General features: G+C 42.1%; 1 protein-coding gene across 7 annotated transcripts in view; it reads right to left on the bottom strand.

Moving 5' to 3' along the window:
• Positions 1 to 23354, bottom strand: part of kaznb (kazrin, periplakin interacting protein b) — a 107882-nt gene that overhangs the window by 3939 nt on the left and 80589 nt on the right. For 3 of the 7 annotated variants that reach the window (XM_053866923.1, XM_053866924.1, XM_053866925.1), the window contains 7 exons: positions 23078 to 23185; positions 7335 to 7526; positions 4852 to 4988; positions 4566 to 4736; positions 3980 to 4160; positions 3702 to 3835; positions 2876 to 2999 (listed from right to left, as the gene is read on the bottom strand). In XM_053866923.1, coding sequence (XP_053722898.1) covers positions 2876 to 2999; positions 3702 to 3835; positions 3980 to 4160; positions 4566 to 4736; positions 4852 to 4988; positions 7335 to 7526; positions 23078 to 23185 — 1047 coding nt within the window. Of the gene's footprint in view, positions 1 to 710; positions 3000 to 3673; positions 3836 to 3979; positions 4161 to 4565; positions 4737 to 4851; positions 4989 to 7334; positions 7527 to 23077; positions 23186 to 23354 lie in introns of those variants that run through there. The other 4 variants (XR_008414775.1, XM_053866927.1, XM_053866928.1 and 1 more) reach the window with 4 other exon arrangements.

Here is a 23354-nt window from a genome sequence, read left to right as displayed (position 1 = left end):
CAAATGTGAATTAGTTTTACACTTGTTTTTCACAGAAAAAAAACATTGAAGAAATGTCTGCGAATGTCTTACATACCGTTTTTGTGAAACTTAAAGCAAAAAAGTCGACTTTCTTTTCAGATTGTATTTTCATATCTCTTTCTAATTTCGCAGTTTAATACATTAATATAGTAAAATCCTATCTACATTACCTGATCTTTCAGTAGACTTTATAATAAAGCGGTAGAATCTATAACCTAATAGAATTCAGATTCAGATTCAGATTCTTTTGTGGTTCTCGGGTGGCCTCTTGGCAGTGCTTAAATCTGACCACTAGATGGCACCGCAACAATTCACAAGCGCAGTCAAATCTGGCAGTACTTTTATTACCACGGTTTCATTCATGTATTATCGACACAGGGATTATTCATCCACCATCATGCTGACCGCAGGAAAACACTGATTCATTCTGGAAGGAATCGGCGTATTTACCTGCTTCATCCTCGCATGCTGGCAAGAACACCTCATGCAGCATCTTTGAAAATCCACCACCAATGCATGTCTTTTTTTTTTCCAAAGGTCTGAACATGAATAATCCCAGAGAGGAACAGATGAGGAGCTACTCACTGGCAGGAGAGGGACGCCACTCAACATGGCCAGCGAGGGGAGAGACACGTCAGACTGGGACACAGGAACAACACATGGAACAGAAAACTGCCACGTAGACGGTGTTCAGTTACTGGTTTTTATTTTAAAATAGGATTCTCATTTTCAACTGTATCCATTTCGGAAAAAAACCTCCTCAACAGCTGGCAGATAAATATGTGACTTTTTATTCTTTAAATAAACTCTTTCCTCAATAACAGATGATTCTTGGGGCCACATTTGCAGGAAATGAGGAGGGATTTCTTCACAAAACAAAGGCAACAGAGAGGGGGTGCATTCATAATGCAGGGGGGAGATACAGTAACTTGGACAAGGCAACACAGGAGTGTGGAGTTATTCACTTGGTTGGAGATGCAAGGACGTCTGATCCAAGCAAGTCGGGGAACATGCAGGTGTTGAACGCACATTCCTGGGTCGTATGTTGGCACGTAAACAATGTTATGAGGCTCCAGAGACAGAATGGCAGCGAGATGTTTGACTTCCAGAAACAGAAACCCAAATGTGTGCGACTAAGTATCATCCCAGTCATTTCAAAATCACGTGTCCTCACTTCAAATAAAAAGAGAAATTCATTGTTCCCAGCGAGTCGGGGTTGTAGGTGTGAAGCTTTTAGAGCATTTAGAGAGCGATATGGGATGCGTGGGACAAATCTACACACAGACAGACGACCAGCCGCACTCACAGAAACACACTGACTCACGAACCTGAGTAAGCAGTTACAGACAGTAAAGATTTAAATGTCGAATTTAACTTGTCATTTTAGGACACAGTGTTTATGGTAACTATGGGAAACAGTGCTCTCAGTGCATTAGAATGTAGAATGTTCAAATTCACAGACACCATATGTGAGATCTACGGCATATTTAAAGCTGGATCAGAAAATTACTTTCATCTCTCCCTTGACTCCTTCTGAGTTTCTATTAACTTAGGTCTCATGAGGTGGAAGTGGGTGGGCGGGACTTAGCCTCCCCATAAATTTAAATAAAAGCTGGAGTCAAAATCCCAATTGAATACCAGTATTATAAAATTTCCATCAGTGACAATCCAATCGATATCAGAAACTAACTGGTCAGATCACAACCGTCCCACCATGTTGTTCAAGTCTACAATCAGAATCAAAAATATGAGTGATGATAATGTACGTCAATTTGAGATTTACTTTTTACACATGGTGCAACTACACTAGTTCAAATAAAAAATTACAAAAGTGAATTAAAAATCTTAATATTCTTCCTATTATCTAAAATTTGTCTTGACATTTACATTTTCCAATGTATAAATATCCTTTAAACAAACCGGGGGTTTCCGCAGACATAAAACCAATGATATTCAGGGTTTTATTTATAAATGTCTCTTGAGTGCGATTGAACATTTTGGTATATTCAGAAATTGTGTTTTGTTTTTACGACTTCATTTAAAACAGAGGGACGACACTGCCATTACGGACAGTACAGATTGTCTGGCTGAGAGCCGCAGGCCATTTTAAAACACTTGTTTTGTCAGCAAGGTTATTTCTGAAATTTCGAAAAACATTGGCGCTCACACATTCACATTCAGGAAATAAATATATATTTTTTTAAGTGGCTAAATCCCCTCGATAAGAAGTCAAACACACGTTGATAATCTCAGACAGCGTCGCCGCGGCTGCTTTATAAATGTGAAGAGTCTCAGTAAATCATCTCTGCTCATAACATATTTATGGATCAATAAACAACACAGCTGCAGTGTGCGCTATTGATGTCCTATCGAATCAATCAGGTCCGTCTCTGTGGTGTGCGATGGTTTAAAAGCGAAGGATAAAAAGAGCTAACCAATAACAAAAACACAGTTGATCCTATTTACACATGAACATCAGTCCTTCAAGTCTCCAGTTGTAAAAAACACAAAACATTAAGACATTTGGAAGATATTACAGCATGAACGAGTCTACAGGATGTCGTAATAACCCCAGTTATATATTTATATTCATGTAAACATATATACATATGCATACATGTACATCTATAAATATATATATAATTTACAAACATACAATTTGAGGGTGACGTACTGTACATTTATGGGAGGAGCAGTCACTTCTGATCCTTCCCTTCCAAACTGAACCCCTCGAAGTCATACCACTTACACTCTGTACACATTAAAGCAACATGAAACCACACACACACACACACACACGCTCAGCATCACCAGTCGACATCCTCCTCTATGTAATAATCGGGTGTGGGTGTACCATCAAACAGGCCGGGGTCCAGTGATTTGCGCTGTTTTCCTCGAGCAAACACCCGAGACAGCGAGCCCAGGGTCATCTTCTCCTTCTTCTTCTTACGCTTCTGGTCCTCCAGGTCCTCCATGGACTGAGCGGAGCAGAGTCAGAGTTAGAGGTGACGAGGCAGAGCGAATTCAGAGGCTACTGATGGATCATATTGGCACCTCAAACTCCCACTAAAACTACAAATCCAGGAAGGTTTTCTCAGCTCAACTTAGCTCAGATGCTACCTACAGTTTTAGCATTGATAACAAAACACATCCAAGTTCAGTAGAAGGTATTTGATCTGACATTTTATTTAGATAGTTTCACTAGAAGAAATAAACATGTATTTTAAACAACAACAATTAAAACAAACAAAAATCCTGCCATTCATATTCTATTGAATTGTAATTTGTGGAAGAAAAGTTTTTCCTTCAGATTACAATACATTCTAAAACCATACATTATTACTTACTATATCTATGTTTTTTACTCATAATTTCTAATTGGCAAATGTTCCACACATCTAAATTGACTATATAATAATAATAATATTTTTTTTTAATTTCATTTTCACTGTTCATATGAAGGCAAACACCACATCACCCAGCAGCTCAAGGAGAAGTGTATGAGGCAGGCAGAGATCATGTCATGGATCATGTATAATTACCAATCGAGGAGATATTTCTTTAAGTAATGACGGAATAATTTGTCTGATTTGAGCGTCACCCACCACCACACATACAGGAGAGAGAGGACAGTGCAGAGAGTTGTCTTTACTTGGTCGGGGGGGCCAGGCAGCTCTTACATTGCAGAGAGAGTGGGTCCGGTGGCGGGGTGAGTTGATGTCGCTGGGCGTGGAGGAGCGGTCACCATCTGCAGCCGAGGCGTCAGAGATGACGGACGGCTGTCGAGAGTGGCAGGGGCTGATCCTGACCACCGCTGGACGCCGCGTCAGACAGACGCACACGTACGGATTGATCACAGACAATTCCCAGCGTTAGTCGAGAAAGGAAATCCCCAGGTTAGTGTGAGAAACACCAAGCAGCAGGCAGCCAGAGGAGCAGCAGAGGGGTCGCTGCCTACCTTGTCTGTCCGTGCTGTGGCCGTGATACAGTGTCTGTTGGCTCTGCCTGATGGCCGCGGTGAGCGGGAGGTCGGGGTGCATCACCCACTCCTGACTGCCGTTCACCATGGGCTCCGTGGTCACGATCACAGACTGGCGCTTGGGTACGTCTTTAGTCAGAGTGGCCAGCGACTGCTTGGCCTGAGAACAAACAGCCGGGACACATATGATGAAGGCCAACTCCACCGTCGGACTCCACCAAACTCAAATTTGATCTGCTGTGTTTTGGAGAGTGCGTCGCAGGAGATTGACGGCGGTGTGGTGTCGCAACAGTTGCAGCTTTACATGAGGATCTGTGTGTGGTGGTGAGTCACTGAGGGAGGAAACAGCTTGTAGACTGACAAATGGACCTCAGAAATAACTGACAAAGAGCGGAATTTTCCGACTGCGACAGAGACTGTAGTGGAAGATAAGTGCATTGACTGGGGGCTTAAGCTGCGGTAAATACACTGGCAGAAGCGCCGGCTCCAGAGTTGTTTAGCCGTAATTACATGGCATATAATGACACGTAGGTGGCGTGATTGCGTTCCAGCAACACTGACTCACCATTGTGAGCTCGGCCTCCAGCTCTTTGATCCTGTTCTCCTTCATATCCAGTTGAGAGCGCAGGATGTTGGCCTGCTCAGTGGCTTCCTTGCTCTGCCTCCTCAAGTCCCACTTCTCCCGCTCCAACAGGTCCTTCTCCTTCGCCAGGACCTTCACTGCGTCCTCACTCTCCTGCGGGTCACAACGACACAACAAATCATCGAGCGCTTCAGCTCAAACGTGCAGAAAGAAGTGACCTTCGAAACACAAAAGATCAGAATTGCACCACATCTCAAATGCTGCTCACCTTCCGGTGCTGGTCGTAGTTGCGTATGAACTCCCTCAGCTGCTCCTCTCTGCTCTCCAGTGTCGTGTACAGCTGCTGCATCTGACTGACCAAATCTCCTTTCTCCACTTTTAGACGCTTCCGATCCGCTTTCATAGCTGAAACACAGAGTCGCCTGGTTATATTCACTGAGAGTCGTTTTGTGAGTGTGTTGGAGGAAGCCGCCACTAGGTGGCACTGTGTATCGTGGAACCAGCGAGATAAAGCATGATGTAATGGTCTGGAAAGATAAGAGGCACAGTGGCACTCACACTTGCACCAGTTGGCTGCAAGGGACTCGTCTCCCTCAACTATGGATGAGATGAGCTTTCTGGAGGAAGGTCCAGATAACAGCGATGACGCAACACAGATCTCAGCGAGTCAGAGCTCGGTGTTGAAAGCAAAACACGTGTCACTCTTTCAACATTCCTGCTGTCAACGCTCATGTCTCCTCTGCAGCGTTTTGCATTGGAAACCAGTTTTACAGCGGTTACGCAACAGCGTTTATGAACAATCGGCTCATTGCCTGTGACCCTCTGAGCCAAGAGACCAAACTTAAACAAAGCAAACAGAGCCTGACTAGACAACTGAGCCGGCAAATAACTCAATCTATTGACACAATAAACAGTTTCTTGTTTTGAATTGAGACAACCAATCGCACAGCAGAGTTTCACCTGTGACCACAATGGTGCTTCACTTGAAGTGTGACCTCTGACCACATGACAAAGGTCACCTCAGACCAACATGTTGAGGGAATGGAAGCCAGCCGTTCTACAACACAGTTTGTCAACCTGAAAAGAGGATGGACAGAGGAGGCGCAGCAGCAGCAGCCTTCCTGCAGTTGAATAGAGTCGAGATGGACTCACCCAAAACTGTCCAGCTCGGTGGAAGAACAATGACTTGTGAAGGTGTGGATGGAGTATAAAAACAAATCCTGCTGGCCATTCCATTCCAGGCCACAAGAGAGGCTCTCCTGCTCAAACATCCACCTTCACATCAAAGATTCTGACAGCAAAGAAGGTCAGAGTGCACTGGGAACAGACCTCCCAGTCTCAGGTGGAGCCTTGGAGAATAAAACTTTGGAATATTGATGAACTATGGGGATTCTGTACGACTGCGTTCTGCGCTATTCCACCTGACTCCATCAATAAGTTATTGCTGAGGCACACGTCGATCCTCAAAGCTCTCGGGAGGCCCACAGCATGATTTAATGATCTCATGTCAAGTGTATCTTATGGTCCGAAAATACAGGAAAGGCCATGTACAGCTTCCACACTCTGCTGGGATTACAGACATTCTGATTTCACGTCCTAACTTTGGGGTTTTTCCAGTCTGGAGACCTTGAACTTGAACTAGAAACAAGATGTTTCCTGCACTTCTTCATCACTGATCCAAAGAAACTCCCAGCATGACTTAAAAAGCAACTGATGATGATGATGATGAGGGCCTCAATCTGACCCCAGGTCAGGATGGTCAGCTCACGGTGACGATTCTGAACTGTAAAGAACAAGCCTTTTAAAGTAACATTAAACTAGATTTAAATCGATTGTCTCCGGTTGTTTTGTGAGTGGGATTACACAGAAAAAAATCACTTATTTAAATTTGTTTTCAGCAACAGAACAGCCCTCAGTCCTGGAATGAATGGATGAATTCATCCTCAGTGTGAAGAATTTGACAAGAGGAGAGAACAGACAGGGATGAATGCAGTGTCACTGTAACATCCGGCGGCAGGGCCACATATGATGCAAAACAAAATGAAGTCGTTTCAATCAGTTTCGTCATGTGATTGTATTACATGGATCATAAAGGGAAATTCTCATTAGTTCGACAATCCTTCTTAATGTAGCGTAAAATTAGCTGGCTTGTTCAGAGGGATAAAAGAACAGAGGGATCGGAGGACGGAAGAAGAATGCTAAATATGTCCATTAGCACTTGAGATAATAAAAAAATATCTTTCAGTAATGTCTCACTTTTATTTCTCTATTAAAAAAAATGCTCAACCTGAGAGTTTAACACCATCAAATACATTCACTTTAAATGGATCAAGTGACAGACAAAAATCACAATAAAACAAAACTTGCTAAAAAAAAAAGTAAAATATTATAGTCATAACAAGAGCAGTAGAGGAGATGTACTATATACTATAAAATATCATTTATTCTTATAGTATTTTACTATGCATTACTATTCAATTCTACCTAATAAAGAAGAAAGCTTTTTTGTTTTGCTTTTCAATATACTTTTTTCATCAGCTTCCAGTCTCCCTTTCTATTGCCTCATTTAAATTCAAACCTTGTGTAAGTTTGAAAAAGCTCAATGTGTTTTGTTTGTCTGCAATTCGGGGGCCAACGTTGTCAGCAGGGGGACCCTGTGCTGGAACGGAAATGGAGGAATTGCAGCTAATTTGTCGGGATTTAGTCGATTTAGTTTAGTTGAACAACGTGGTGCGTGTGTTTGCCGCTGACCTTGTAAGGACTCCTTTGCTCGGTCCAGCTCCTGCTCCTTCTCGCTGAGCTGCACCCGGAGTTCGGTGGCGGAGAGCAGATTGGCAGTGGAGCCTCCCTGCGTCTCCTCCAGGTCTTTAGTCAACATGTCCTTCATTTGCCTCAGCAGGTGGACCTCCTCCTGAAGCTGGACCACCTCCTCGCGCAGCAACACTGCCACACACACACAAGCACACAGTGGGGTTACAACAGCAGATGACATTCTACATCACAACACTTCAGCAGACTGACAAAACCAAGGAACAGATCAGCCGCTGCTATGTTTTTCCGCGGCACGTCTCTGTGTAACGTCCTCCCCGCCCTCGGGGGAAGCAGAAGAGCAAACAGCTGCGGCGACCTACAGACAGAGTCGAGGGAAGAGCAGGCTAATGGGGTGTAGGTGGAGGAAGAAAGACTCGCCGACACAGCAGACACAGAGGATGAGAAAAGACAAGTTTTGCTCGAATTAAGTAGAGTTAAGTGAAATCCATCGTTGCACAAGAGTGACTTATGATGTGCACACACGGGAGGAAGGTCACTGAGTCACAGACAGATGCTGCTGTTAGGCAGAGACTGAGCGCCACAGCCTCTTTCAACCTACATGAAGACAACGTTTCATTCAAATCCAAAGTTGTGTTTGCTTAGCTACGTGTAATCTGGAACAAAGAGACACCTAAGAGACACTCTCAGTCACAGCGGGGACCAAGACAAGACAAACAATGTTGCTGTTAAATAACTGCTATAAGGGCGTCAAATGTTGCAGTGCATTGTGGGTGGTGGAGGGATGATGAGGCTGTTTCTGAGCCCGCTCTTTATTCTTTGACTTTGAACAACAAATTTCAGCAAAAACATACATCATTTAACACCAACAGCGCCACCTGGTGAACCCAGAAAATGGGGACAGCGTTTCATGACACCTTACAAGCCCAGTACTAATTCAAGGACCTGCATTATGAGGAGTTAGAAAGGCTTGTTCTAACTGAAGGAAAGACATGGACGAACCAAATGCAAGACTTTGTTTTTTAAAGATGCTGCTGCCAATGGCTAGAAATCTCTGCAGAAATATTTATGACAACAGCGAAATAAATGTAGAAAAAAATAGGGAAATGCATGAATGAATAAAACCAGGAATATAGTTCATAATTCATGTCTCTGTGGTGCTTTTGTTGTGTGAAGCGTGAGACTCTTGTCTTGTGAATCTTGTGCAGAAAATTGATTGTCGTGCATTTTTTTGTGTGTAAAAAAACGGACCGAATCACAGAATTTCTTGAATTTCTTGCAGTGGAAGCCATGACTCACCTGTTGTTTTGCTTATGATGTCATATTTGTGTTGAATATTTCATGTCACAGTGCAGCCTCCACAGAAATGTTTTCACTGTCAGTCGACCTCAGAGGTCATGTCGACCTTCGTTTGGGCAAAACTGTGGTGAGAAGGTGAGGAAGCTCCTCCGGAGATCTTGTTGGACCAAGGTGACATTTAAATGTTCCTCGTCCTGTTATTTTGCGACTATCACTGAAATCCTGAAGTCCTGGCTCAGGCTGAAGGGTTTTCACTTTCCTCTCCAAATCTCTAAAAGCCTGATGCCGCAGTTGCAGGAATGCAGTCTGAACTCATCCGGCTCATTGTGAAACTGCAGACAGAAGGTTGGAGAGTCTGCCGCCAGACCCAGTTGGGTCTGCAGCAGCTCTGATAAGAAGATGGCCCATCAGTCTTCGGACCCACTGAGAGCAGCACCCAGATCCAATTGACTGTCTGCTACCCTGAAAAGAGAAATCTTCCTCCCCAGTTCACCTCCATGTTGGAGCCCAGGTGGTAAAACCTGCTTCATACGTCCCGTCAGCACTTGTTCTTCACAAAAAAAAAAATCCAGTTTTCTTCAGTAGAACCGAGTGGGAAAGAACAAAAACTGTCACATTATAAATGGACTGACAAGAAGTTTGGCAACCGGTTGGAGTCATATCATTTTGCAAGGCCAAATACTAAACACCCACAAAGTGTCAAGTTGGCTGCCAGAAACGACGACGATGAACCCCAAAATGCCCCAGAGGACATTGACTGTGTTGTGACAGAGACCATGCTGCATTGATTTATTCCTGGTCGAAACCAGTAATTATTATTTATTGTGTTCAAAAATATCATTCTACTGGGTGTTCAAGCTTGACGGACTGCTGGAACAGCGTTTTTCGACCAATGTGCCGTGAGCTAAAAACTAAATGCAGGACCAAACAAATTTACTCCAAAATGTGAAGAGAGAAAGAATAATTGCAGTTTTGAAGCTGAGGCAAAGAGTGTTTTGTCAGGAAATTCCCCAAACTAGAAAGTTCTATGGCCTAAATTGACAGATCAAGGACTAATACTGACAAGAAACTTGTAAGTTTGTCTCAAAAATACATGGAAATTGTGCTAAAATTGAATGCAGTTCTTTATCATAAATAAATCACGATATAGTTTTGCCATATTACCCACATATTTGATTTCTTTAAACACATTTTCTTGTTTCTGCAAATATCATGTCAATATAGCAGAGTGTCAGTAGCAAAATATTTCACTATATATATAAATATAAATATATATATATATACAATTTTGCAGGGGCACTTCTACAACAGCTCACTGTGCATTCATCTAAATGACTGGGGTTAGCACAGCATAGCTGAAGGTCGTGTCTTGCAAACCAGCTCTCGACTCCTTCCTTCTGCTGTGAAGTGTTTCATCCAACCCTCCACCTACATTACTGAGATGGCTCTGGTCTTCCTCTTCAGTGTCAGAGGAGAGAAGTGGAGCTGCATGACTGACTCTGAACTCCTTCCTCCTGGCTGCATGGATGAAGTTGGGGCAACCAATGTGGCTTGATCAGTGGCCAGAGACGGGAAGACCAGTCTCTGACCGGCTCGGCAGGATTAAAGCAAGAGACTTATTTATATACATGAGCGAGCAAAGGGAAGTTTATAATGACTGGGATTAAAAGTTTAGTTGCATATAATACGGAGGAGTTTTGATTGACACCTTTGGGATTAATTAGGGAATGTAAATCTTTAGTCCCCAACACTTGGATCCCCTCAGCTCAGAAGTTCAACCACATTCTGACCACCGTTTTTAAACAGGAACATATAATTCATACTAGAACAAAGCGTCGTGCTACTGCTAAAGCAGTGATTCTTAACCAGCCAGGGCCCATGGTTGGGAACATTTTATGGCGATACTTTCATTTACACTTTACTTTTATTCTTTAGTATTTATTTATGAAATAGACATTATTTTATGATATTTAGATAGTGTCTTATTACATTTCTTTATATATTTCTATCTTATTATATACAGAATTTTATTCATGGCAAACGTTTTTTCCAATTTTGTCAAGAGAACATGTCTTGCCCCTTGTTCTGCTGCTGGTTGGACTTTTCCATGACAAATGTCTTTGCACTGATCACATGGTTTCATGTCATTTCACAAGGTTTTGGTTTGTTTACATGGATGGCTATTGAACACAAATGAAATCAGTGATCACAGTAATGAATCAGTTCTATTCCTTGTTCTGGAAAAGTTGGGCCCCGAGATCAGAAAGGTTAAGAGCCCCTGGCCCGAAGTACAACCTGCACTCACAGCAAGTGAAGCTGAAACCGGAGGCGCAACGTTGAGCTTGGAAGAGTTGAACTGTGACACGGATAACTGCTGTCAATCTGCCGCTTGGAAGGAGCGAGGAATCCTCAGCAGGTTCCATCATGTCGACTCTCCATCATTACACTTCAATAAATAAAGATCTCATTTTAGATCAGACGGAGGCTTGAATCAATAAGATTATCGTTTTGGAGTTACTATTCCTGAGTCACAGCTCTGCTCTGAGGGTGTGTGAATGAATGGAGCTCGGGGTAATTGGAAGATAAAAACAGTAATGGTTTTCTGATCCAGGACGTGTTGAGAGCTCGTCCTCCAGCAGGACATGAAAGCAACATCATTTAATTGCACATTACTCACACAAATGACTCTACAGACGAAAATTAGCCGACGCGAAGACACCGCTATTGTGCCGACGGCCCCCGAAAACGGCTGAGAGCAGCAGAGGATTTCCACCGACCACTGAGTCTATAAAATCTTTCATCACAACATTTTCATGAGCTACTCTTTTCTTCCCCCAGAATCAACCTCTCTGCTCGTAAAATCACATCCCATCCTGCTTAATAGACAGCAGAGGAGAGAAACCCACAGCACAGAGCAGCGGGAATCAGGCGGACTCGGTCCAAAACAAACATGGCAGACCAGTGGAGCAGGACGAAAACAGCGAGTTCGCAATCCAGAGTGCCATCTATCAGATCGACTTCCAGACAAAAGTTCACAAAATATTGCAGTTGTTTTCATCCACATGCACTCGGCACAAACAAGTCATTGTGCAATGAATGGACGTGAGGAATGCTACGTTCCTCTGAGCAACTTGTCGAATGCTCAAAGACACGCCTTCAAAATGTGTCATGCAGGTGAAAATGTGTAACTGGCCCTCACAAGGTCAGAATGCAACGATGTCATCGGCCATGCAAAAATATTCCCGTGCCTAGCTTCCATTCAAAACCTTACTTTTTATTATTCATTTCATTTTATCTCCACTCCTTCTTCCCCCTTTATCCTTTATCCCCCCATTTATATCGCTCTTCAATCTATATATCTATATCTATCTATCTCAATCTATATATATATATATATATATATATATATATATTATAAAAGAGCGACATAAATTAATAAGCTAATATTTCCCCTAACTACTGCACCCTATGCCACTAGCATATTTATCCTGGGTGAATTTATTGATTTGAACATTCCTTGTAGCATAAAAACATTTATTGATTTTTATTTTAATTCATATTTATGTTCTGATCTTTTCAGTACTAATAAAATAATAAAAATAAAAATAAAAATAAAAATAAAAATAAAAATAAAAATAAAAACAATCTTGTTACATAATGTGATCAGGCCATGCATTCAAACTCAACATATTTTTAAATCACATAGTTTATAACATATTTGCCTTGATCTTTTAAACGTTTCATTCTTCTGCCTATGTTTTGAAAACATTTTCTGCTCTGGTCTAATTACAGAATAAAGATCGCAGTGTGCGTTGCGTCAACAACTGTAAGCTCTGGATCAATGAGACAGAATCTCTGCTGCTCTTGAGAGGCTCATTAGACGACTCTCGCTCTCCAGGGGAAACTGTGTCTGCTCAACACTCAACTGTTTATTTAGGATTTGATGTCAAGGGCTCCTCATCACACATGCGTCTCTCCTCGTGCCTCTGTTCCTCAGCGTAAAAACAAGAACTTCCTGCTCAACTCGTCCAAAATTTTGCCAAACTGATATGTTGTTTGTCAAGACCTGATGAACGTCTGTTTGGGCTTGTCCCTAAAATAAATACTCTGATATCTGCGCGGTACAGCGAGCACTACAGGACACACAAAGGTCACTTGCTGATGGATTTATGAAGGATCAGGAAGAAGGAACCTTCAGAGAAGGACTTTAAAAATCCTTTACATACTGTTCAGATACACTCTCTCGTGTCAGCAGCTCCGCTCTAACTGTGCGGGAGGCTGGTGGGAGGCTCAGAGAAGCTTCTGATGAGGATTCTAAAGTGCATCTGGAGGACTATATTTAACCGGTCTTTTGTTAATATGTTCTATACACACACAGGAGCAACACGTGCTGCAGCAGAAGCTGTGGAAAAGACAAGTACTGGGCGCCACATCTAACTGCTGGGAGCGCTTTGAAGCTATTATGCACATCAGTGTAGGATGTTAAAGACTTCATCTACAGAGAAGGCAATTATGCCTATGAATATATGTGTGTGTGTGTGTGTGCATGGATAGACATAAACAGATGCCTCGGCCGTGTACATATGCACTGAATGTATGAATAGTTTAACCACATATGAAGGCTTCTTTACGTGTGTAGTATCCATTATAAGACAGTATCTTTAGAAGGTTTCCATGAATGTAACTGCTGATTCCAGTCACACATAAAGAAGAGAAGGCATTATATGCATCATATATGAAATAGATGGACTAATAATAAAAGGCAAGGTCGGTGCTCTCAGTTGGCTGCCAGCTAATGATAAATATTGATCATGCAAGAAGCTGCTGGAGAATCTTATCTAGATACTTGCTGAGCTACTTTGAGGCTCAGTCATTCATAGTGTTCGCATGGAGAACAGAAAACACAGTGGGTGCCTTGTAAAAAAAAAGTTAATATAACATCAATGAATGCACTGTTGGCAGAAGCATTTACGATGGGTGTTATGTAACATACGGCGCCTTATCACTCTCAAGCTACGCCCCCTCGCACACAGATGGCTCATGAGCGCTCGGGCGTTTGGACTACTAGCTCCTTTTGAATGTCATTTGTTTTGAGGATTACATTAGCGTGAACATACGGTATGTGCCGTAAAAACGTGCAACAGGAACATAGAACGCAATGATTTACTAACTGATGAAAAGTATTGTAGTATGGTGTTCCTCATTTTTCATAGCGGAACAAGTACAAAATGGTAATTTACATAAACACGAGGCTTAACTAAATTCATCTTGTGAAAGGGGTTATTTTGACTGGTCACAGTTTCACAGAGTTTCCACTGTACAGCGTAAAGTAAACCATAGCGAACCACATTTTTCTACATACTGGGCCTTTAAAAGAGGGTTGTTTTTCTTCGTTTCTTTGTTTTCTATTCAATGCTTCTAGCCACATGATTTGTCCAATAAAGTGACGAGGTTTATTGAATATTCTTCTCATTATTACTACTACTATGGACCCTAATGGTCCCCAAAAAAGGGTGAAATATATTTGTTCTCAGTGCTCAGATAACTAAATTAATCAATAGACTTGACATTTGACTCTCGTCACACTTGGAAATGTCTTTTTCCCAGTTTTAAAAGATTGCCTCATAAAGCCAGAGAAGACTTTCTTCTTTGTTCCGGAACCTGCCCAGACAAGTCGGTGAACCTGCAGCGTTTGCTGGCAGTCTAAATGTATGAGAGCAATTCAAGCAAAACTACACGTCAAATCGACTGCTGAATGGCGTTCTGTCACTATCCTGTTCAGCCAGCTGCTGCATTTGCAGATCAGACAAAGTTGGTGCTACTGAGTTTAGAAATGAACATTAAAACAACAATTTCTTTCTGTTTTTTAATCTTACAAAACAATATCTGCAAAAATACAACAGAAGCTTTTCATAAACAATTCACTAGCACCTGTCGATTAGTAAGTCAAATGCAAGTATTCACTAAAAAGCCTATGATTTGTGATGCTTTTTACACACACACCACAAAGTCTATGGGGGACATTTCATTGGCTTTCATGGTTTTCCCAGCCTCTCGCCCTAAACCCAACCATCCAAAACACATAGCCGAACCTTAACCAGCACCAAACTGAAACCCAGTTATTTTGAAGTTTTGTGGGGCAAATGGTCCCCACAAGGAGGTGTGTTTCCAAGAACTGGTCCCCACAAGTACAGCTACACAAATATAAAAGCCATGTGACATAATGTCATACAACTTGTCATGTATCAGTAGGATTGAAATATTATAAACATATTGGTGTTTTAATTAATTATTTTAATGAATTATGACTGTAATGTCATCATATCCAGGCCAAATACTTCAGAAGTAAGTAACCAACGACAATAAGCAATTATTATTGTTATTTTTATTAATTATTATTAAATTGCAAAGCTTTTCCGCGGCAAATTAACATACAAACGTGTGGGACTGGTCTGAAATCAGAGCAGAGCAAGGGTAGTTTAACAGTAAAATGTGTGAGGGGCTAAACTGAGCTGAGCCAAAAGGCAAGCTCTCGTCCGTCGTTCTCATTCTTTTGAATCATAGTCAAATATCACAGTCGAAATATCCCTAGCAAAATCAGAGTTTTTCCCCAATGGAAAGAGCTTAGTCATCTCCTTGAGACTCAGAGTAGATCTGGGAGCAGTCGAATGGGTGAAAGATGTGACCAGTATAGGACGCAGAGAAGAAATGACGGTTGTCTCATGTGGATGGACGTGGACGTGGATGTGCTGCATGGACAAGCTCAATGATGTGTTGAAGAGCGATAAGTCAGTTGTGAATCCTACACATCTGTCAGGAACAGCAGGACTGGGCCCTGCGAGGTCTGGGAATCAACATAAAGTGAGACTCTATTGATATAGATTGTCGCCTCGTACTTGAGTGCTGCGCTGCCGGCTGCCCATCAAGGTTTAAGATGTCGCTAAATAAGTTCACTGGAAAATAGAATTACATCCAGAGTAGGTGCTCCAAACCAGACACTCAGCATATCATGCAGGTTTTAGAAGCTGTGTACACACAGTTGCACTGCGTAATTCCCCATCATAGCAACAAAACATGAGAGCATCAAAACATGTTGCGAGTCAAGCACAGATTCCATATTTGAGAAGACAAACCAATGCGTATGATATATTAGAGTAGCAATAGATACAGGACAAAAAAACAGAGAGTTCTGTGAGACATATCACCCACAAAAAACACAAAAACAAACTCAGCATTCATGTCCACTGGGGTGTTTTAATGAAAGCCTTTTTATGAGGAAGAACGTGCCTAAGAGTGATGAGCACCACCTGTCTTTTGCCGTATAATCGGTCAAACTGATCATCTCCACCAACTCTGAGCCTCCAGCTGCCGAGTGGATCAGACGGAGCACCAAGCGCTGGTGTCTATCAACCACAAGAGGTCACACGACTGGGGAGGTTGGACAGGGACACAAGAGTTGTTCACCGGAGGAAGGTGAAACCCAGTTGCTACAGGGTGAAAGGTTCATACTGAGGACCTAATGAAGACGTCCTTGCAACTGACCACCACATACTTGTGATACACTGCTGTCCTCGCACATAAATATGTCTATATATTACAGGCAATTACTCTTTGGCTCACTTGTTTTGATGTGGACTGCGTGCGACAACCGCTTTTATTTACTGCTGCTGACAACTTGTGCTCCTTCAGCGAGGGACTGGAGAGTGAATTGAGTCATAACTGCACCTGTCCTTGATCAACCCTCTACACTGTGGATTTGTTTCTGAAGCCTTACTGATCTTGACCAAAATTTACAACAGCGCAGTGAAAAAAAAAAAACATTTTACTACGACTCATCTCCTTCCTTGACATTATAATATTGATCTTACAATATCGCAACAGAGCTGTTTGACAATGAGATCATCGTGTCAAATGCGGCGAGTCATGTGACCGAAGATAAACAGTCGACTCCCCCGCAGTGAGGTAAATAATGACACAGCTAAAGGCCCAAACATTCGGTAATCATAACAACAAAGACAAAGTGTTCTCAGGAGGTACAAGAAAAGGCTCGGGGAACGGCAGCCATCTTCAGCATCACTGGCGACTCATGCAACCATATGCGAGGTGCCTCTCATCAGTGGAGTCATTTTAATATTTTTTCATGATGAAAAATAAATAGTATGTAAAAAGCATGTAAAATATTGAAAATAATTTCTACATTAATATAGATTTCTGCTAAAATATTGATGGGAAAGAAATGAAATAACTGCTTCCTAGTTTGAGCAGAAATACACCAGATATCGGAGCAGACACAAGTTGCACTTCCTTAACTTACGTCTATTAATACCAAAGAGGATCATCTGATAATCTCCTTGTTATCTGTATGGACAAATCTTAAGTAGGTCAGCGGTTATTATTGAATGTACATTAAGCGATGAATAATTCTACAGTGGGATCAGGACTGACTAGTATGTAACTCTTGCTCTATGAGCACATAGAGGACAGATGCAGTGCAGTCCAACAAGTCTCATAGTCATTCAGTAAACCGCTATTGTTCGAATACGGTTAAAATGAAGTGGGGCAAACAACTTGGCGACAACTTAGGAGCCATCGAAATCCAAAATGCAACTCAGGAGATGGAACCTTATAGGTCAACAAGTGCAACAGCTGAATCCTATCAGCCATAAACACAAGCAGACGTGAAGGATTGTCATTAGCTAAACATCAACTTCGGTGAGTTGTACGTCAAAGCACAACAGTCAACAATTGAGGAGCATGATGTCATCCTGTAATACGGTCCCCTGAGTGGAACTGAACAGATAGCAGGCAGTCGCCACCACCGGCTGCATGTCAGGGCTTCTGGACAATGAAAGGACTGGGTTGCAAGCTGACTTTTCAAACTAGACAGAAACTACAATGTCAAAAGAAAACAATCGTGTTATTACAAATCATAATTGTTCTTCTGTTACCATTAGTTTTTAAAATTTATAGAATTTTACAATGACAAAAAATTGCCTGAAATGTAAAAAAAATAATTTAAAAAAAGTAATGAAATGAAACGTTAAAATAAATTATTAAAGACAGCACAGATAATTTATTAAAAATATGCATTTAAAAGAGTGGTAAAATATGCTAATACTTAAAGTAAACATATAGGATTTTTTAGAGGAATAAAAATGATCTAAAAGTAATTTTATTTTATGTAAACATCACATTCATAATCAACAATGACTCAATGACTTGGTCATCCATTGAGATGATAAGATCAGAGAGTCAAATCCAAGAGCCTGAAAATCGAGTGAGTGACGCTCAAATTCCAAACATTCTATTAATGCCATCAGCCACCAGTGAACTTGAATCTGCTTGTAAACTCCACACCAGTCTAGCAGCCTCGCCGTCCCTCCACGCCACAAACCACTGGCCGTCTGCCCTGCCTCCGTCTCCCGGGCCACTCACCTGTCTTCCCCTCCTCCTTCTCGGACCTCATGTCCCGCTCAGCACTGGCTCCACTAGGCTCCACTGTCAACTGTGGTGTGTGATCTCATAGCAGGTGAGAAAAACGAGGCAAACACATACGTATACCAGGAGAGACACAATCCCAACCAGCAGAGAGAAGGCAGTGAGCCGCTCCCAGCTGAGCACTGCTGAGCTCAGGCTCCACCCACACAGGTAACAAGGAAGTCGGCTGCGCTTCCAGTTTCAGCTATGTTTCACTGTCGCTCCCTGACGATGAACGACACGCCCAGAAACACCTGACTGCTCTCCTGGAGTCCAGACAACAAACGACGACAGCTCCACCTGATGGTTGACAGCAGAACTACAACCACAAAGCCACCAGCAATAGAAACTACAGGTACATTTACAAAACAATATGAGTCAAATAAATGTTTTGTAAAATGTATTTCTGAGCTTGGAACATCTAAGCGCACTCTTGGAGACACTGCTGAACAACTTTGGATTATTTATATTACTCTGATGCAGATGTGACTGGGGTTTTTGGGAAGGGAAGTACACCATCACTTTCACATAGTCACACTCTCCAAATTAGACTTAACAGGAACGCAGAAGTCAGTGGCCAACAAAAATGCTGGAGTCAAAGAGTAACGCAGCAATCAAAGAGTAACAGAAAAATGTAAATATTCAGTGTTTCAGTTTTCGAGTTGTAACATTGAGACAGTGTGGACATTTTTTTTTAAACTTTATATTAATATTTTAATAAAATAAATCCATTGCTTATCAGTTTCTAGTGATGATTAAATGAGGTTTCATGAAACAGTATTGCAGTATTGTTGATGCTCTTGGTTTAGAAATGATGGGAGGTTTCACTGAATGAGTCCAAACATTTTACAGCAGACAGCGCCATCTGGTGGCCCCAGAAAATCAGGACGCTGTTTCACGAAACCTCATCAACCCATCACTAGTTCCTGACAACAATAAAGACTGAAATGATTGTAAAAGAAATGGATCATAAAAGAAGCAAATCACTTGAGCTAGCATCAAACCAATTTCCATGAAATTTCACAGCAGCAGGATTATGAACATAGAAGCTCCGTCATGGTATCTTTAACTCCCCAGGGACTTTGCCTTCGAGCAAACAGCTGACTCAGGCCGCTCTGCTGCGCCAGATAGGATGTGTGGGGTCACAGAGGATTGTTCGACGCTTTAATGGGCTTAAGTGGAAAAAATAAAAAAATCAAAAGTGCTTGTTTGTCTACTAGCTTGTGAAAGAAACTCTCACTACAACAGACTCACAACACAACACGCAATCCACCATTCTCTAACGCAAGTGGCAGGTCAGGAATGTAATCGCTTTGTCTGGAGACTGTCCACACAGACGCCATTGAAGCATTCATCTTCCACTCCTCATAATTCCAGCTGACATTGGGTGAAAGGTCGCGCACACACTGGTCCTCATCACAGGACTGGACAGGAATAAATAACAAAATGAAGCACTATTTACCTACAACCTACGTATAGCAGTCGATTTGCAGCCCAAGTACGCGAGTTCTGTTTTACGTTTCCTGAAAAAGCTTCAGCTCATTCAAAGAAAATGAGTCTGACAGAAAAGTCCTTGAGGTGTCAGCGAGGGATTGACGGCTCTATTGCCTCATGTGACAAGGATCTGCTTCGAGAAGCGAGGATCCGCGGACGGAGCCGGAATGCTGAAAGTCAGCTCTGACAGAGAGGACGAATGTCAGATCGGCTCGGAAAGTTGAAGAATTTGAAGGTGCAGTGTCGACAGTCCCCAACATAAAGAGTCGTGGATTGGAGCACCTCGCCGTGACCTCCTGACATCCCACAAATAAAGTGTTTATATTCAGAGAAGCAGCTGCATCAGGTGGCAGCAGGCATCATTCAGCTGCTCTGCTGCAGACAGTTCTCCTCACCTGAAGCAAAGGCTGCAAAACAATGGCTCCACCAAAACACAGCTCTTCTAATTAGACTCATTAGTGCCTGTCTTAATCCATGTAGTTGCACTTCAAGGACTGCAACATGGAATTAGCCTTGGACCTTGATGTTTTATCTTCAGTCTCAAAGACTTTGCTGGTGCTGAACAGAGGAGCCGGACCTAACTCCCAAACGCCCTCCTTCTTTAATCAGAGGAGTTTTCCCAAGAATGGACCGCTCCAAAGTGTTTCTTTCACAAGTTGGTTTGAAAAGAAAGTGGAAAAAATAACAAGCAAGGGTCGAGTTATTGAATTCCAATTGAATGTTTATGCACTATCGTCCAATAAACTCAGCAAATGTTTACATTAGGGATGCTGCAATCAGGATTTTTGCTGCCGATCACCAATACCGATCAATTTGGAATCAAAGCGACGCTCTGTGTGCGTGATGTGAAAACATGAACTTAAAATGACACGTTTTTATAAACCTCTTCAAGGTGGCAAAAATAGAAAAAAAAACTTGCTGAGTGCAGCAATTATTCTGTCGAAAGGACTCAACTGAAAAACATTTAAATCGATGTGACACATCGCAGGTGAATCTCCAGAGAATGTGCTACGTCTGTGAAATATTTACATACTCTAGCGGGACTCCGAGACAGAAAGCACTGCATTTATGAAAGTTGCACTCCGGATGTTTTCAAATGTTTCAGATTCAGGTGGCTAATAAACGGCACACCCGACTCCAAAACAGCGAAGAATCCGGTAGTTTCTGCGTAAAAGACACCTGAGAAAGACCGCTCATCTATCTCGGTGAAATTGATGACTTTTTTTTATCATTTCGAATGCGCTAACAGCCTGCTGGCTAACAGCCTGCTGCTGACCAGCAGTCTCACTTTCATGAGCCCGGAAAACTCTCCGTGCTCCGTCAAGTGCTGGCGCTTTAAATGGCGTGTTTCATTTGAAGGTGCTTCCCTGTGCAGCATTTTCCCGTGTATGTGCTGTAGGATACAAACATTTCATTACAGATTGAAAGAAGCTCCACAGCAGACATGCCGCTGCTGAGTGAGCAGCGAGTGGGGAGGAGCGGACACATCACAACCAGCGGAGCTTCATCACGTGATCACTTGTTATGATCGGTAGTGACAGGTAGTGATGTTGAAATCGGCCGATCACGATCGGTGATCGATCAATCGGAGCATCCCTAGTTTACATAAATGTGCAATAACCAACCTATTAATATATATGATTCTGTCATGCCTTTATGGGGCGACAAAACACATTTTATTACAACATCATTTCAATGGTAAGGAGTAGGGTCGAAGTGTAATTCAACTCTTTTCTTTCTTTACTCTTCTTTTCAATCCTAAAATTGAGGCTTGGACTTGTGGGGAAAACCAGGTCGCACGCACACACACACACAAAGGTGTGTATTCAATAAAACCTTCCATTACGAAACTGCCACCTGAATTGAAGAGTTGTTTTCCGCTTTGCTGAGGAGAATTTAACTACACCTTTGCTGTCCAGAAAAAAACTGATGTTACTTGCATCTCAAAAGAGACGATTATTTCAGACATTTTCCATGAAGCAGCCTCCAGAATTAAGCTAGAAGTGGATAGCAGAACAGTGACCAGTTCAGTCATGATGGGATATCTATGTTCACGCTTGACAGAAAAACACATGAGAAGCAGTCAAATGTTTCAGGTCGTCCTCTACACTGGTCATGTTCATCGCCCTGCTGTTCTCCTCTGACTGAAGCCGGGAGAGTTTTCCTGATCTCAGCTCTCTGGCACGAACTCTCCGCTGCCAGTCTGCATTATCGCCGCTGAGAGTGTTGATTGACAACATTAAAAATCAGCTATCCTTGAGAGACAAGAGGCGGAGGAAACGAAACGGAGCAGCGGGTGATGTTGATGGACTTTTAAAGAGCCAGAGACGGAGTGAGATCAATTGTGGCTCGGTGCATTGTTGACAGAAAGGCTTTGATGCTGCTCAGAGATTGTGGATTCAATATAAGAGCTAAAATGATGGTTATTTTCTGTCCAGTCGGAGGAGAATAACAGCAATTATGGCAGCAGGACGACAATATCGAACAGGCTGGTGTCGATCAATGGGCTGGATCTCAATTGAAGAGGCACAATTACGGAGGACGGCGAACACTGAAGGCTAATGGTGAGCAGAAGTTTGGGTGAAAAACAGCAGTAAATGGACTGACGCAACCATTGCTACATGTTTCTTTCTCTGTCTGATGTTCGGCTGCCAAAACTCTGCTGTAATTTTGAAACCTTCTTCTTCTTTTTATATTCATATAAAACAAGACAATATTATGTTGGCATGTCCTGCAGCTAAGTAATAAATAGGTAATAACTCCGCTGTAATCACAATGATGCTCAAACACAGGCCCTCTGCCTGTATTTATGGAGACTTAACATCCATTACTACTTGAATTCTAAATATCTAAATAAAACTTTCTTTTTATCTTCCCTATTTAGATGTCAGTTATTCTTGATCCATAGCAAGAGACAGTACTGTTGAAATTGTAAATTTAAATAGGTTTTATATTGGATTTTATTGTTTTATTGCATTTCACTGACAAAATGACAACTTTTTTTTTTAAACATTTTAAATTCTTATTCAAGAATGAGAGTATTAATTATTCTGTAATAAATATATTTCTTAAAAAATAGAGTCATGGAAAATACATTGAGTAGAACATTTGAATTATTTATTTATTTTACCAAAATGCATGAAGGGATTGGAGGACAATAGAAGAAGTTATTTTAGCTCACACATTCAATTAATTCAGTAACAATGTGTGGTGAAGTCACTGTATAAATGTGTGAATGGGGTCATGTGACACCTGTCAGCACAGTCAGAGGTTGTTGAACAACATGAAAAGTGCCATCACTTCGACACGGACTCTGGAAGCAGTTGAGTGTTTATCGCTATCGACTGAGCCGCTCTAATCGTGTGGCTCTTCCCAGACCCTGTCAAACCTCCGGCCCATTGATCTGTGCCATAGTCACCATGGCAACACTTATATATGATATTTAAAGATCATACCTTTGCTCAACGGGCAGTCTGGCGTGCCAAAGTCCATCAAGCTGGAGATCTCCGTAGGGTAGCACATGTCTGTCACCACCGTCTTCTGTCTGTGGAGCACTGGCGTGTCTGAGGAGAGGAAACAACATCACTTTTATTCTTCAGCAGGTTTTATTCCAATGAGTTTTCCTGATGGGAGACTTGCAGTGAAGCCATTAGGTCGTGATCTGAGAGATGGAAATGCGTGACACCGCATCCCAGGCTCTCGGCACAAGCCGCTCAACGAACAATGCTTTCC

This window comes from Synchiropus splendidus, chromosome 6 (genome assembly GCF_027744825.2).
Source record: "Synchiropus splendidus isolate RoL2022-P1 chromosome 6, RoL_Sspl_1.0, whole genome shotgun sequence".
Classification (NCBI taxonomy): domain Eukaryota; kingdom Metazoa; phylum Chordata; class Actinopteri; order Syngnathiformes; family Callionymidae; genus Synchiropus; species Synchiropus splendidus.
Note: the sequence above shows the minus strand (reverse complement) of the source record. Positions and strands in the feature narration are given on the sequence as shown.